Below are 15,126 nucleotides of genomic sequence, written 5' to 3'. Positions count from 1 at the left end.
TGAGGTATATTTTACATATTTCAGCAATTTTTAGCCATCGCTACACATCAGGATTATCTGGAGGAGCTTTTGCCAAAATATACATGTTTTAGTCCTGTGCAAGGTCTTCTAAATCAGAGCCAATGAGATCCTTGAACATGTAAATGATGGTGAGGAAAGAAAAATTCACTTGGCAACAATATGTAGGTTAGAGGAGAGAGAAAAGGCATTGAATGTAGGAAGACCAGAGAGGAAACTTTTATGGTGAACTAGTTGTAAGGGAATGGGAAACTGAAAAATACATATCCTCATGTACATATACCCTGCTATACATCTACCAACAACATCTCTTATTGTTTCTGAAAATAGAGATGTTTCAGTGATAAACTACAGGCCAAATGAAAGACTAGCTCAGTACAATCATAAGGTCTCACATGAATAGCCAGGATTTGGTGAGTAAGGAGACAACAACTTCTTTAGGATAACAGTTAATCTAGAAAATTAGCTCATGGAATTTCTTTCTGGCCTCTCCAATCTTCTTTATTTCCTCCATCCATCTATCCAATACTTATTAAGCACAACTAATGTGCCAGGCACTGTACTGGGCACTGGAGATACACAAAGTGAACAAGCTTTGCTGTGGTTCTTGCCTTCAAGAGCTCACACATCATGAAGGAGAAAGACATTACGTGGGCAATAGAAGTGATGCTACAAAGGGAGTAGAGCATACACAGGAGTTATCTAAAGAGACTTGGGAGCTAAGGGATATCTCCCATGTGGAAGTCGATTTTCACCAATGACCTACGTAATGAGTAAGAGTTAACTAAGCAAAGACTATGTGGATGTGTGTGTGTTCTCTCTTGTTTGAAGCCTGGAGAATGAGACAAAATCATGCAGGACTTTGTAGGCCATGTTACAAACGTTGGATTTTATCTTAAGAACGATGGGAGTCACTAAGCATTAGGTGGGGAAATAATATGCTGAAATTCATGTTTCAGGAATACTACTATGGCTTCAGTGGAGGGATTGGAAAGGGTCAAAATTGGAGGCAAAGAGACCAGATTTTAAAGTGTCTTGGAATAAGCATGAGTGTAAACAAACAAAACAAAAAGGGTTAATTCACAAAGCATCAAAGAAAACAAAGTCAAAGCAAACAAATGGCCAATAAATATATTTAAAAAGTCCACCTTTATGAGAAATCAAAGAAATGTAAATTAAAATGAGATAGCGTTTAAATTACAAACAAATGACAGCATAGGAGCTTTTATGCCTATAGTCAATAATGCCTACATATTTGTAATAGGATTGAAATTGATACATATTTTGAAGGCCAAATTAGCATTAAATTTCAAAATAGCTTAAAATATAAGTCTTCTTTGACACCACAGTTCTATTTCATAAAATTTTTATTATGGAAATAATTGAGATGTATGCAAAGATAGAACTACAAGGGCACTCAACACACCACATGTAGCCTGATTGTCTAACAGTGGAGACTGAGTTAAGTAATGTACTATACATCAAAAGATAAAATAACATGAAGCAATTGGAAATCAGGTTTTATAATATCCAATGATATAGAGAAAAGTTTGTGATACATTGTTTCAAATGTAGAGTATAATATAGTATATATAGCATATCATGTTTGTGAAATATATCTAAATAGAAATATTAGAATACCATATTCCTAAATGTTAATGATGGACAAAAGGTTAAGAATGGGTTAAAAGTGACATGGTGGGGTGTGTGTGTGTGTGTATCTGACTGTCTGTGTTTTTTTATTTAAGCAAAACACAACATTAGCGATCTTGTTGCAGTCTCTCAAGGCCTTGGTTTCTATTGCACATAATATAAGGTGTCATTTGTAAGGGGAAAGGCATATCTCTCCCAGCTAAAATTTCATTTTAACTGAAGTCATGGTGGCTTAACACAATACAATGCATAATGGTGGGGGAAAATTTCAGACCCTGTGGGAGACCAGTATTGAAGGTGAGTAGATGATTCTCAAGTCATACTACATAGATAGTCATCTATTCCACCTACACCTCAGGTTATACCTGAGCCTATGAAAAGAAGATTCAGATAAAGAGTTGGGAATCATAACCATCTAGATGGTAATTGAAGCCCTAGGAACCAATGAGTTTGCAACAAGGAGAACGTGTAATGAGAGAAGAGAATAACCTAAGACACAATCACAAAGAACAATAGCATTAAAGGAATAGGCCAAGGAAACATTGCTCCCAAAGGCAAAACAAAACAAAAACAACAAAGTAGGAAGAAAACCAGGAGTGTTCATGGAAGGTAAGGGCAGAGAAATTTCAAGTAAAAATGTTCAGGAGGACAAATGCTACTGAGAGATCAAGTAAGATGAAACAAAGGGGTGTCTATTATATTCAGCAACAAGGTATTCATTTGATGACCTTGAAAAGAATACTTTCAATGGTGTGGTAGTGGGACAAAACATTTCAGAGGGTTGGAGAGCAGAGATTATTAAATACAGTGGTTTGAATATATGTTTTATTTTTGCTTTCATGAAATCTCACTGAAATAACAGTCAAAGAATGAAATGTCATAAACCCACAAAGACAAAGAGAATGGAAAAGAGATGCCAACAAGTAAAAGATTGTCAACAAATGTTTGGAAGCTGGAAAGGGATGAATGTGTGGTAACCAATAACAGACCAGAGAAAGCTAGATCAGGAAGCCAACAACATCAAGTTGATTTAGTGCCACAGAAAGTTGAAAGTTTGCATGAGGAACAACTAGATCCACAGATCCATGCACACTAAACCAGAGACTACCCTTCCCTCATTCTGGCAGGATATGTGAGTTTTACTTTCTGCTGATCTTTGACATTATACTAAAAGCAGTCTTAAAACTCTCAGCTCCTTTTCCCTCCTTGGCTCCCAGAATGCTGGCAGCCAGGCTTATACCTTCCACACCACTGCCCCTCCAATCAAAAGCAGGAGATTGGAGGATTTCATCCAAGGGAAACTGACCCAAGAGAAAAGACCTACAGAACTGACACTTGGGAGTCCATCAATAAAAAGCCGGCATTCCGCCTTATAATCCTATAGCAAAGTTCACCAACCCATAAATTATTCCCATCCACTCAGAGTTTCCAGTCATCTTTTAGTGCTTAAACTCAAACACACAGCCAGTAGTTTTCCAGATATTTAGGAAAAGACAGCAATTTAAACTAACAGAGAAAAGGAACTGGGAGGAAACCCAGACAATGCAGGGTTTAGAAGCAAACTTTTAAAAATGATAATATTCTCAAGAAGAAAACCAAATAGTTCGTATCCACAAAGCAAAAACAGAATGCTAAAAAAGAAACAAGGTGAAGGATGAGCTCTTGTGAATAAAATTAGGAATGCTGAAATTAAAATTTCAATAGAAGGATTTAATGAAAAATTAAGGAAGTATCTTAGTAAAATAAGAAGACAAAGTCATGGAAAATGGAAAAGATAAAATTAGAGAAAAAAAGTCTAGGATGTCCAACAGTTCACTAATCAAAGTCCCATAAACAAAGAAGAGAAAGAATAAAGGGGAGGAAATTATTAGCAAATAATACAAGAACATTTCCCAGAGCTAGAGGTCACCAGTCTTTAGATTAGAAAGATTCACTGAGTGCCCAGGAAAAATGAATGACAAAAAGTCCACAACGCGCCAGGCACGGTGGCTCACACCTGTAATCTCAGCACTTTGGGAGGCCAAGGTGGGCAGATCACTGGAGATCAGGAGTTCGAGACCACCCTGGCCAACATGGTGAAACCTCATCTCTACTAAAAATACCAAAATTAGCCGGGCGTAATGGCGTGAGCCTGTAGTCCCAGCTACCAGGGAGGCTGAGGCAGAAGAATCACTTGAATCTGGGAGGCGGAGATTGCAGTGAGCTGAGATCGTGCCACTGCACTCCAGCCTGGGCAACAGAACAAGAAGAAAGAAAGAAGGAAAGAGAGAGAGAGGGAGAAAGAGAGAGAGAAGGAAAGGAAAGGAAAGGAAAGGAAAGGAAAATCTATAAGAGAGGCAAATCTTGATGAAATTTCAGAAAAACTGGGTTAAAGATAAGATCTTTAAAACTTCTAGATCGTAATGGCTATTATTAAAAAGAGGAAGGATAAGTGCTGGTGAGGATGTAGAGAAAAGGGAACCCTTATACATTGTTGGTGGGAATATAAATTAGTACAGCCATTATAAAAAACAGTATGGAGGTTCCTCAAAAAACTAAAAATAGAACTACTGTAGGATCCAGCAATCCCACTAGTCAGTATATATCCAAAGAAGTTGAAATCAATATGTCAAAGAAATGTCTGCATTCCCATGTTCACTGAAGCATTATTCAGAATAGCCAAGATATGGAATCTACCTAAGTTTCTATGAATGGATGAATGGATAAAGAAAATGTGGTATAGATACATAATGTAATACCTTTCAGCCACTAAAGTTGGAGGAAATCCTGTTATCCTTGACAGCATAAATGAACCTGGAGGATGTATGCTAAGTAAAATAAGCCAGGCACAGAAAGACAAATACCATATGATTTCGCACATAGGTGGAATCTGAAAAAATCAAACTCATAGAAATAGAGAGTAGAATGGTGGTTACCAGAGGCTGGTATGAGGAGGAGGGAATGGGGAGTTGTTGGACAAAGGGTATAAAGTTTCAGTTAGAGGAGGAATAAGTTTCTGAGATCTGTTGTGCAGCAGTGTGAATATAATCAATAATAACATATTGTATGTTTCAAAATAGCTAAAAGAGTAAATCTCAATGGCTGACCACAAAAAATGGTGAGGTAATGGATATGTTAATTGGCTTCGATTAGTCATTCCACATTGTATGCATATATCAAAACATCACATTGCAACCCATTAATGTATACAACTATGATTTGTCAATTAAAAGTAATATTAACTTTTGTTTAAGCTTCTGGATTTTAAAACATAGGTTATATTCAAAAGATCTGGATTCAAAACGGCAGTGAACTTCTCAACACAATAATGGAAGCCAGGAGACAATGAAGTCATGCCTTCAAAATTTATTTCCAACCTATCAAGTGTGAAAATTAACTTGAAATATTTTTAGGCAAAAAGTTCTTGAAAATTTACTTCCCATGTACTCTTTCTCAAGAAACTACAGGAGCGTTTGTTTGAAAAGCTTAAGGGAATCAAGTGGTACAGGAAGGGGAAATCCAGGCAGAGCCCAATGAGTTCCCTAAAATTAAGGAGACAGAGCTGAGAATCCAAGTGGACGAAGTTGGCTGGAGTTCACAGGACATAGTACCAGAGAGGAAAAAGCTGCAGAGAGAATTCTAGAGACCTTCAGGGTTTCCCTCTAGTAGTCAACAGAATACTGATCAACAAATGCATGCGAGGAAACTGCATAATGCTGGGGAAAGAGCCACCCAGAAAGATAAGAGGGAACAATCCCTGGTACTCACATAGGTCTAGCAATAGTGTCTGTTCCTACCAGCTAAACTGGAAAATCTCATGACTCACAGGACACTGGAATAGAGTACTCAGAAGGGTTTTGCCTCAGTAGTGGGGAAAAATTGTCTCCAGACTAAACATTGCTCTGATCTCACCTATCAAATCTGAAAACCAAGACTTGAAAGGATCAAGCTGTTTTCAAGTAACTTAACTGTGTCTCAGAACAAAGTTTAAGAATATTTATAGGAATACAAAAATATACAGCATCCCGAAAGAGAAAATTAACAAGTCTGACATCCAGTAAAAAATTACCTGATAGGCAAAAAACCAAGAAAATACAATCCATAATGAGAAGAAAAGGCAACCAATTGAAACGGACCCAGATATGACACAGGTATTAGAATTAGCAAGCAAGGACATAAAAGCAATTATTTTAACTGTATTCCATATGTTCAGAAAGCTAGAGGAAAGGCTAAATATCTTTTTTTGTTTTCAGAGACAAGACATTGTCCTGTTGCCCAGGCTGGACTGCAGTGGCAGCATCGTGACCCACTGTACCCTTGAACTCCTGGGCTCAGAAGATCCTCTTGCTTCAGCCTCCCAAGTAGCTAGGACTACAGGCACATGTCACCAGATGCAGGCTTTTTTTTTTTTTTTTTTTTTTTTAGATGGAATCTCACTATGTTGCCCAGGCTGGTCTCAAGTGATCTTCCAACCTCAGCCTCCCAGAGTGCTGTGATTAAAGGTGTGAGCCACCACACCCAGCCTGAATATCTTGAGATATGGAAGACATTTTTTAAAAGACCCAAATCAAACTAGAGATGAAAGCTATAATATCTAAGATAAAAAATACACTGGAGGGGTTAACAGCAGATTAGGTATCACAGAAGAAAAGGCTAGTGAACTTGAAGATATATCAATAGAAGCTATCCAAAATGAAACACACTTGCATGTGTTTTCACAATGGCAAAAAGATAAAAAGACTGCAAAACAAAAATAGAGCATTGGTAAGCTATAGGACAATTTCAGACAGCCAAATATACATGTAATTGGAATCCCCAATAGAGAGGAAGGAAGTGGCATAAAAATATTTGTAGAAGTAGTGGCAGAAAAAAAGTCCAAATTTGCAGAAGTTAATTGATACTGTCTAAAGTTGAAAAAAATTAAAACTACCAATGTAAGGATGTTATTTAGAAATGTAAGGTCATGCCAATGAAAACACCTGATAGAGCTGAAATTGCTTGGCTTTGTTGTAAAAGTGTAGACTGTGGCACTAGACTCCCTAAATTTGAATCTTGCCTGTGCCCCTTACTAGTTGGACAATTGTAAGCAAGTTATTTAACCTCTCTGAACATCGTTCTCTCATTTATAAAATGGGGATAAAAGTAGTATCTACCTCATAAAGTTTTTTTGAGGATTAAGTGAGTTAATACTTATGAAGGCTTAAAATAATGCCCAGTACAAAGTAAGAACTCTATTGATAATAGTATTATCAGAGAGCAGACATTGAGAATGAGGAGATTGCTATTTCTTGCAATATGACTTATAGTAATATTTTACTTTCTAACTATGCACAAGGTATTACTTGGATATAAATACATTTTAAATATTTCAGAAGAGTAAATTAGGGGTGAAGAAATGTAAAGTCTTTCGCGAAGTTTGCTGTGCAGGGAAGGAGAGGGACAGGTGATAATTGGAGGGGACATGAAGTAGAGGAAAGTCATGGGGTTTTTTTGTTTGGTTGGTTTTAGGTAGGAAAGACATGAGTGGGTTAAAAATGGATGTGAAGTCAACTATAGAGAGGGATAAATTGAAGCTATGGAAAAAAGAGTGTATTTGGCCAAAGCACAAATGAAGAGACATCTCTTCCATTTTAATCAGAAGGAAGGCAGAAGTTAATGGATGTGGACCTAAGTGTGTTCAGAAGTTTGATATGAGAAGTTGAATTCGCTATTTCACACTTACTGTTCTTTGTAAAATAAGAGGGCATTTACTGAGCATAAGCAGAAAAGTGGCAGAGTTGGAATTCTGAGATAAGTACAAAAGATTTGAGATAGCCATTATGATGACAAGTTAAAAAGAAAGCTGACCAAAGCAATGCAGAAGGATTTCAGGTTAGCACTGAAGGCCCAGGTGAGGTTTAGAAGCTATACATTTGTGATGCAGTAGTACCAACCTCTTTGGTTATGTGATTTTCTCCAGTAGGTTGCTGCAACTCAAATATAGGAATGGAAAAAGTGGGACTGATTCAGGGTTAGGACTTTATCAGGTTGGTATGTTAAAAGGACAATGGGGCAAGGGGATTGAGAATATTGAAAAGAGAGTATCTGAAGTGAGAAATCACAGATCCTAAATAGGCTAAAGAAAGAAGCGAAGACAGGAAATAGCTGGTAGGTCGGAAGAAAGTATAGGAGTCAGGCCTTAGCAGTCTCAACAAAGTTGAAGTATACACGTATTTGAAGAAAAAAAGAATTGTTGGCCGAGGGCAGTGGCTCACGCCTGTAATCCCAACAGTTTGGGAGGCTGAGGCGGGCATATTACTTGAGGCCAGGAATTTGAAACCAGCCTGGCCAAAATGGCGAAACCCCATCTCTACTAAAAATACAAAAATTAGCCAGGCATGGTGGTGCATGCCTATAATCCCAGCTACTTGGGAGGCTAAGTCAGGAGAATCCTTTGAACCTGGGAGGCAGAGGATGCAGTGAGCCAAGATCGCACCACTGTACTCCAGCCTGGGCAACAGAGTGAGACTCTGTCTCAAACAAAACAAAACAAAAATAAGAAAAAAGAGTTGTTAAGTAGAGGTTATAGTTAAAAACTGGCGTGTTTTAAGTTATGATTTCAGTGCAATTCTGAGTGATGGTGAAGTTCATTCAGCATGTGGTCCATGAAAATGGGTGGATGAGATGGAGCTCTGAGGTGAGAGTCACTGTTGGAGGGGATGTTAAAGAAGCTAGATGGCTAAAGCATTAGATGAGTCAGCCATGTGGTTGTTGCTGAAGTCACCCAAAATGATGGCAGAGGCAATAGGAGGAACACTGTGAGCCTGGAGCCAAGGTCTTCAATGAATGAGAAGGAGATATATGGAGGTCAAATCTGGCCTTATGAGCCTCTGCAGCCCCTTGAAGTCTTGGTGACTATACTGAACAATGTTTCACTTTAGACCCTGGTTTTTTTGCCAGTGGTCTATGGATGGGCTTCTAAGGATCTGCAAGTCCTCTGAAATAGTATAGAAAATTATCTGTGTATATTTATTAAATGCATTGTTTTTCCTCTGGAAGAAGGTTCATGACTCTCATCTAATTTAGAAAGGGGTGAGTGATTAAATAAAGGCCTAAAAATTACTGCCATAAAGGATTTATGTGCAGAATAACTAAATGAAAGCAATAGAAACTGCATGCAGACTGAGAAGAGCACACACCTATCAATATAGCTAAAAGTTTCTCTACCCTTATACCAACACCATCATAGAAAACTCATGCGCTGAGTGAGCAGCAAGGAGCTATGGCAATAGCTACGGCTGGTACTTGACTGTGCCTTAAAAGAGCTGATAGGCTGCAGAGACAGAGACAAGGGTCCAGAAATCCAAAGGGTAATTTACCACTGAGGCTCAATAGCTACTTAACTGGTAAAATCTTCAGGTGGCAGCTGTTAGATACATGCCTGAACTTTAAGTGACTTTAAATTGGCCTCTTTTCACAAGAGCAGGCATTTCCAAAGAATATAAGGAACTGACCTCTCAGCAATATTTTTTGCAGACTGTAGAAACCGTGCCTGGTCATTTTCTTTCAGGATATGCTCAGCTTGGTTGATGAGGACTGTTGACCGTTCAAGACACTGGCGGCAATTAGCAACCTGCTGTGCCAACTTTCTCAGTTTCATAACCTTTAAGGAATTAGTAAAAGAAAAAAATAAGATAAAACATGCAGTGCTTAATTAAAAACAATAAAAAACAACATGAAGGAGGCATGCTGCAGTGATTCTAAAAATAAGGTTTATTAATATTCCATGGTCCCTGTACTAACCACTCACCTTCTCACCCTACCCACTGTGTCTCTTGTGCCAACCCCTCCTTCTCTTATCTACTGCTTGCATACTTAGGCTGCAACACAGTCATATACTCTCGGTTATCTACCTCCTCTGTGTATTAGTAAGCGCTTTACCTTTGTCTCTGTGATTAGTAACACTAATTTTTCTGGTTATAAATCAATGCATGCCCATTATAGAAAATTCAGAAAATAAAAAGTATAAAAGAAACACTACCACCCAGAGATTATAATTGTTTACATTTTTGTTTGTTTACATTTTGTTGTCAATATATTTTTCACATATATGTTTACTAAAAAGCACCATATTTTTCTTTATGAGTATCTACAGTTCTTTGTACATATTTCTCTAAGTGTCTTTATGCATACCTGTGTGTTCACAAATCTGTATTCTTGGAAACTTTAGTTTCCTGGATAAGCTATAACCACTCAGCATGGCACAAATTATTAGTGATCACTCTAGCCTCTCAAAACATCTCACATTATACACACAGCATGAACTTAAAACCACTAACACTGACGAGCAAGCCAACAAGCCTAAAACCATACAGCTGTATGGAGGCTCACACTTGACGCTTATGATCATGATTCTTCAGTTCCCAGGCTAGAAACCTGAATGTCTTCACTGAGTCTTCCCTCTCTCTCATTTGTCTTTTATATTTAAAAGTTCAATGTTTCCTATCATTTCCTTTCTAGCAATGCCTGTTGTGTTCTTCCCTCCCATTTGTGCTGCCACTACTCTGGTTTAGGTCTTTATCAATTCTTACAAAGCATCATTCCATAAGTCTCATAACTTGCTACCCTGACTTTGGTATCATCCCATTCTGATCTACCGTGCATACCTCTGCCATATCAATCCGTCTTTCTCCCTTCCTAAGAAACAAGAATGGCTGCCCAACACTTTTCAGATTAAGCCCAGAGTCCTCATCCTGGAATTCATGGTCCATAATCCTGACTCACATTTCTACCATTACTTTTTTCCTTTTCATTGAGTTATAACATACAACAGTAAAGCACCCAAATCCTAAGTGTACAGCTCAATGAACTTTTGCCTACACATACACCCACGTAAACCAGGTCAAGATATAGAACGTTTCTAACACCCCAGAATGGCCATCGTTTTTACTGGATTCAGAGCAGTAGGCCAAACATCACTTCTTTGCCTCTCCCCCTATAATTTCATTTCTTCTTGATTTCATGATCAAACCGGAATCCTCTGGATCAAACTTTGATATTTGTAAAGTCAACCCTTCCTTGGATTCACTGAAGTGCTGCGCTTTACCTTTGTCTCTTTGATTTTGACAGCGATCATTTGCTTCCTCTGCTGGATGATCTCTACCAACTCGTCACATTCTTCCATAAGTTTTGCCTCATGCATAGCAGTATTCACCTGCCAAGAAATTTCAGAGTATTACACAGTGATTGTTGCCTTTGTCCCCTGCTGGCTCTAAAAGGTTCGGACTGACAGCTAAGCATGCACAACTTCTTCCATACCTCCCTCATAAGATCCACTCCTAGAAGAAGGGTAGAGATGATGATATTAATGATGCAAGGGCATTGAAGCACCACAGTTAGGAAGCTCTCCAGGCCTCTGGTAGATCATGATGGTTAATGGAAGGCTGGGCAGAAGGACAGATGAGATGGGGGCATGTTATTCCCATTGAACAATTCCCTTTACTCCAGTACCCTTTCCTCCTGCTGTTCTTTTGGAAAGAGGGTAAGGAGATTTATGTATGTCAAGAAAAGAGTATCCTCCTCCACAGGCACAATATTAAGATAACATTACAACAATATATTGTGCTAACAAAAATGTTTTCAGTTTTCCTTGTTCCCTTCTAATTTTTCACATTAAATATATCATTAAACATATATTCATGTGTATATATTTTTCAGATAGTTGTCGTGTTTTAGTGGGTATTTCTCACCTTGGGCTGTCCAGTATCTGAATACCTTTCCTATTTTGGGATACTGGCTACATCAAAACATCTTTACTGCAAAGTCAGGGTTGGAAAAAAAAAACTACCATTCTGCATTTTCTTTCCATGGATTGATTTCTCCTTCTTCTCATCTCTATTATTATTGACACTAGATGGTACAGAGCCCCCAGGAGGGGCTAAAATGAGAGCAGGGGATTTTGGGGCTGCCCAAGTATAACAGGAAAGGAAGGAGAAAAGAACTAACATCTTTTTAGTACTTAACTTGCCAAGCACTTCATAGGTAAATTATTTCATGTAATTATCATAACAATTTTAAAATATAGGAACCATGTTTATTCCCATTTCACATACGGGGAAACTGAGGCGTAGAGAATTTTAGTGACTTGCTCAAAAATCACACAACTAGTAAGTGGTAAAACCAGAATTCAAACCGAGTTCTGTCAAGTGAAACCCCTGGGCTGGCTGGGTGGGCGGGCGAGGTTCAGTTCCATTTCAGCAGCACACAGAGCAGTCATACAGGGAAGCACAAGCATTCCAAGAGTCTATTCAAGGATCACTCGAGCAGAGCTCTAGAAGGCTGAGGAACAGACAATGGGTTACTTGAGAGCATCAAAACTCAAGGGGCTAGATGTGCTTCATTAGCAAGGTAGGGCTGCATTTCCAATTGCTATCCCTCTTCAGAGGGTTGCTCCATATTCTCCAACCCGAGCAAAATACCTGTCACTGGACCCTACTACCCCCTCTCTCATACTTGAAGCTCACTGATGGCTAATTTTCTGTTTCCTACTTAACTGAAATAAAATATGTCTGTTGCTGAGTGACAATCTTATGTTGCTTTTTTCCATTTTCTAGGGCAATGCCACAATTGGGGCTTCTGTTTACTCTGAATGGCACTCTAGCCATTCTACTTTTTTTTCTCAGACACCTCACCCTTTCCCTAAATTGGATCTACCTTTCCAAGGCAGATATCTCACCAGCTCACGAACTCCTTTATCTGAGACTAAGAGATTCATTTAGTTTTCTCTGGGTCCTTGCTTACAGTATCTAGAAACTTAGACAATTGCCATTTATAATTTCTTTTTTGGGTGGCTACTGGTGTAGTACACAATGATGTCGTACCTGGTTTCTTCAAATGTAATCCTCGGACTAGCCTTTACATAACACTATATGCCTGGCATTGCTCTAATTAGTTTACATATATTGGCTCTCTCAATCCTCAAAACAGTCCCGAGGTAGGTACCTTTATCTACATTTGACAGATGAGGAAAACTAAGCACAGAGAGATTAAGTGACTTGCTTAAGGTTACACAGTTAGTACGCAGCAGGGATGAGATTTGGGCTGAGAGAGTGCAATACTAGAGACTACACGTTTAACCTTACACATATGCTGCTCTCCAGTTGAGTGTAACAACACCCTTTTCTTCAATTTCTGAAAATCATCATCTCTTTCAAATCATCCATCTTTATTCTGTCATCCGTTTCTCATTAGTCACTTCAGACTCCTTGTTGTTCCCCTAGAATGCCATGCACTTTCATGTCCTGTGCCTTTGCCCGAGATTGTCATTTTACTTGGAAAGTCATTTCCCCATCTGTTTACTGAACACATTTCTACTTATCTTTTAAGGCCCTTTTCAAAGATCATCACTTCTATGATTTTTCTCACTTGCTTGGACACAAGCAATTGATCCCCTATTTATATTTTCACATACTCTATATATAGTTCAATTATACCATTTCCTATATTTTATCATATTAGTCTGTCTTCCTCACTCCATCATGAGTTCTGGAGGGCAAGAATTGTGTCTTATGTGACTATATCTATCTCCACTATCATGATGGGCACATAGTAGATGCTCCGTAATTATTTGTTGGATTGAATTAAATGTGAATAAAGGTATCTTTTACTCCTCATTAGACATGTCCACTTTGTTACTCAAGTTACCCTAAACTCAGTAAGTCTAAAAACAAACTTATCACCTTCTCTCCAGATCTGGCTTCCACCTCTGATTTTCCTATTTTTGTGTCAATGCTACTATCATTATTGCAGTTACTCAGGTTCAGTAAACTCTGACTGCTACTTCTCCTTTGTCCCCACATAAATTCACAGCAGTCCCGAAGTCCTTCCCTCCTTTCCTTTTTAATCATGCTAAATTTCCTCAGTGGCTGGTCCAAGTGCAGTAGTGTTTACAACCAACCGATCGCAAATAGTTACAGGTTTCTTTGTTCCTTCTCCACTCCCACTGCTTCACTTGACTACCCTTATTCGTTAATATAGTGAGGATCTGAGCCAAGGAACCAATAGGTTGAAGCCCTTATCACCTATTGTGATAGGACTGTTGTTGCAAAAACCTCGTTAATTAATCTCCCTACCTCCAGAATATTTCCTTTGCCACCATCCTCATAATCTTTCCTCTACTCTGAAGCCAGGAAAAATCATGTCTTCATTACCAGACATCTTATCAAGCATCTTTTCTGTGCAAAGCATTATGCTAAGGCCCTGCCCTCAAAAAATTTGCAATCTGGATGGGGAAGAGCCATATACATATAAAAGAAACCAATCAAGGTAGCATAAATTAAATACTGAATGGGTGATGTAGACTATAATCTACTGAAATTAAAAGGAAAGATTACTTTTGGTGGGTAAGTGAAGGAAAGATGCATGGATGAAATGGAACTTGAATTAAATCTTCAAGATGGAATAAGACTTAGATTAAAAAGGTGTGAAGGAGAGAAATTTCAAGCCAAACAAATGAGACTGAACTTTATTTTTAGGCAATATGGTATCTTTAAGTAGTATTTTTGAGGGGAGGAAAGGTAAGGTGGTGCGAGAAGTACCACAGTGAACTTGTTTAAGAAGATGAACAGGGACTGATTTGATGGAGGGTAATAGTAAACCTGAGGACTATTTAGGAGGCTGTTGTGATGTGGACAGGGCATACCCAAGGAGAATATCAGAAATAGAAAGGAAATATCAAATATAAGAAGCACTCTTTTGCTTACATATCTTCAATTAGACAGCAAGCTCCTTGAGGGAAGATTTTACACTACTTTGTCTCTCCCATTATAACTGGTACAAAGCCTTACAACAAACATTTACTGACTGATTTAGCACAGTAAAAAAATCAAAATAAGAATGTCAAGCATTATAAAATATACTCCAGTGAGTGTATTTTGTAGAGAAAATATAAGGTGAAATGAGGGAGCTAGGGTGGGAATGTTTTTTGGACAGTCACATCAGGGGAGATAAAACCAGGCACAACTAATAGAATGAAAAGTTGGCTGAAGAGGCACAATTCCAAACTAAAGGTAAAGCAATGACATTAAAATCTTTTCATGTCAAGAAGCACCCCAGAAGAGCAGGGTCCTTAAGTGTTTTCTGAACAGGAAATACTTCAGGGAAAACCGGTCTTTGTGATGTGAATAAAACAACTCAAATTGCTTGGAAGACATTTGAAAGCCCCTGGTATTTTCTTTGTTTGAAGACATAATACATTGAGGTATTTCACTTGCTTATTAACGCTTAACTGAAAATAACTGGGTTACCTTAATAAGCATACTTGTCTGGTTGGTTGGTTTGTGGAAGACCCTAGCTCTTTATTTGACATTCACTCTTTGTATTAGGTTAGTGGTTTTGTCTAAATGGCTTTATGTCTGTGGAAAAAAAATCTATCCTCCTTGAAAATACCATTAGGTCAATCTTGGCAACCTACTTGTATAAATCCACCCACCCCAAAAA

The 15,126-nt window shown here is 38.3% G+C and overlaps 1 protein-coding gene and 1 long non-coding RNA gene across 5 annotated transcripts in view; one reads left to right on the top strand and one right to left on the bottom strand.

Moving 5' to 3' along the window:
- The window catches only part of MID2 (midline 2), a 104,270-nt gene that overhangs the window by 12,511 nt on the left and 76,633 nt on the right, over positions 1-15,126 (bottom strand). For all 4 annotated transcript variants that reach the window (XM_034950579.4, XM_057301205.2, XM_034950578.4 and 1 more), the window contains exons 4-5: positions 10,736-10,843; positions 9,144-9,292 (exon numbers count right to left, since the gene is read on the bottom strand). In XM_034950579.4, coding sequence (XP_034806470.1) covers positions 9,144-9,292; positions 10,736-10,843 — 257 coding nt within the window. The remainder of the gene's footprint in view (positions 1-9,143; positions 9,293-10,735; positions 10,844-15,126) is intronic.
- LOC100990960 (uncharacterized) overlaps positions 1-15,126 on the top strand; it is a 39,950-nt gene that overhangs the window by 21,447 nt on the left and 3,377 nt on the right. The gene's annotated exons all lie outside the window — the stretch shown is intronic.

This window comes from Pan paniscus, chromosome X, assembly GCF_029289425.2.
Source record: "Pan paniscus chromosome X, NHGRI_mPanPan1-v2.0_pri, whole genome shotgun sequence".
Taxonomy (NCBI): domain Eukaryota; kingdom Metazoa; phylum Chordata; class Mammalia; order Primates; family Hominidae; genus Pan; species Pan paniscus.
This window is presented reverse-complemented; position numbering and strand designations above follow the sequence as displayed.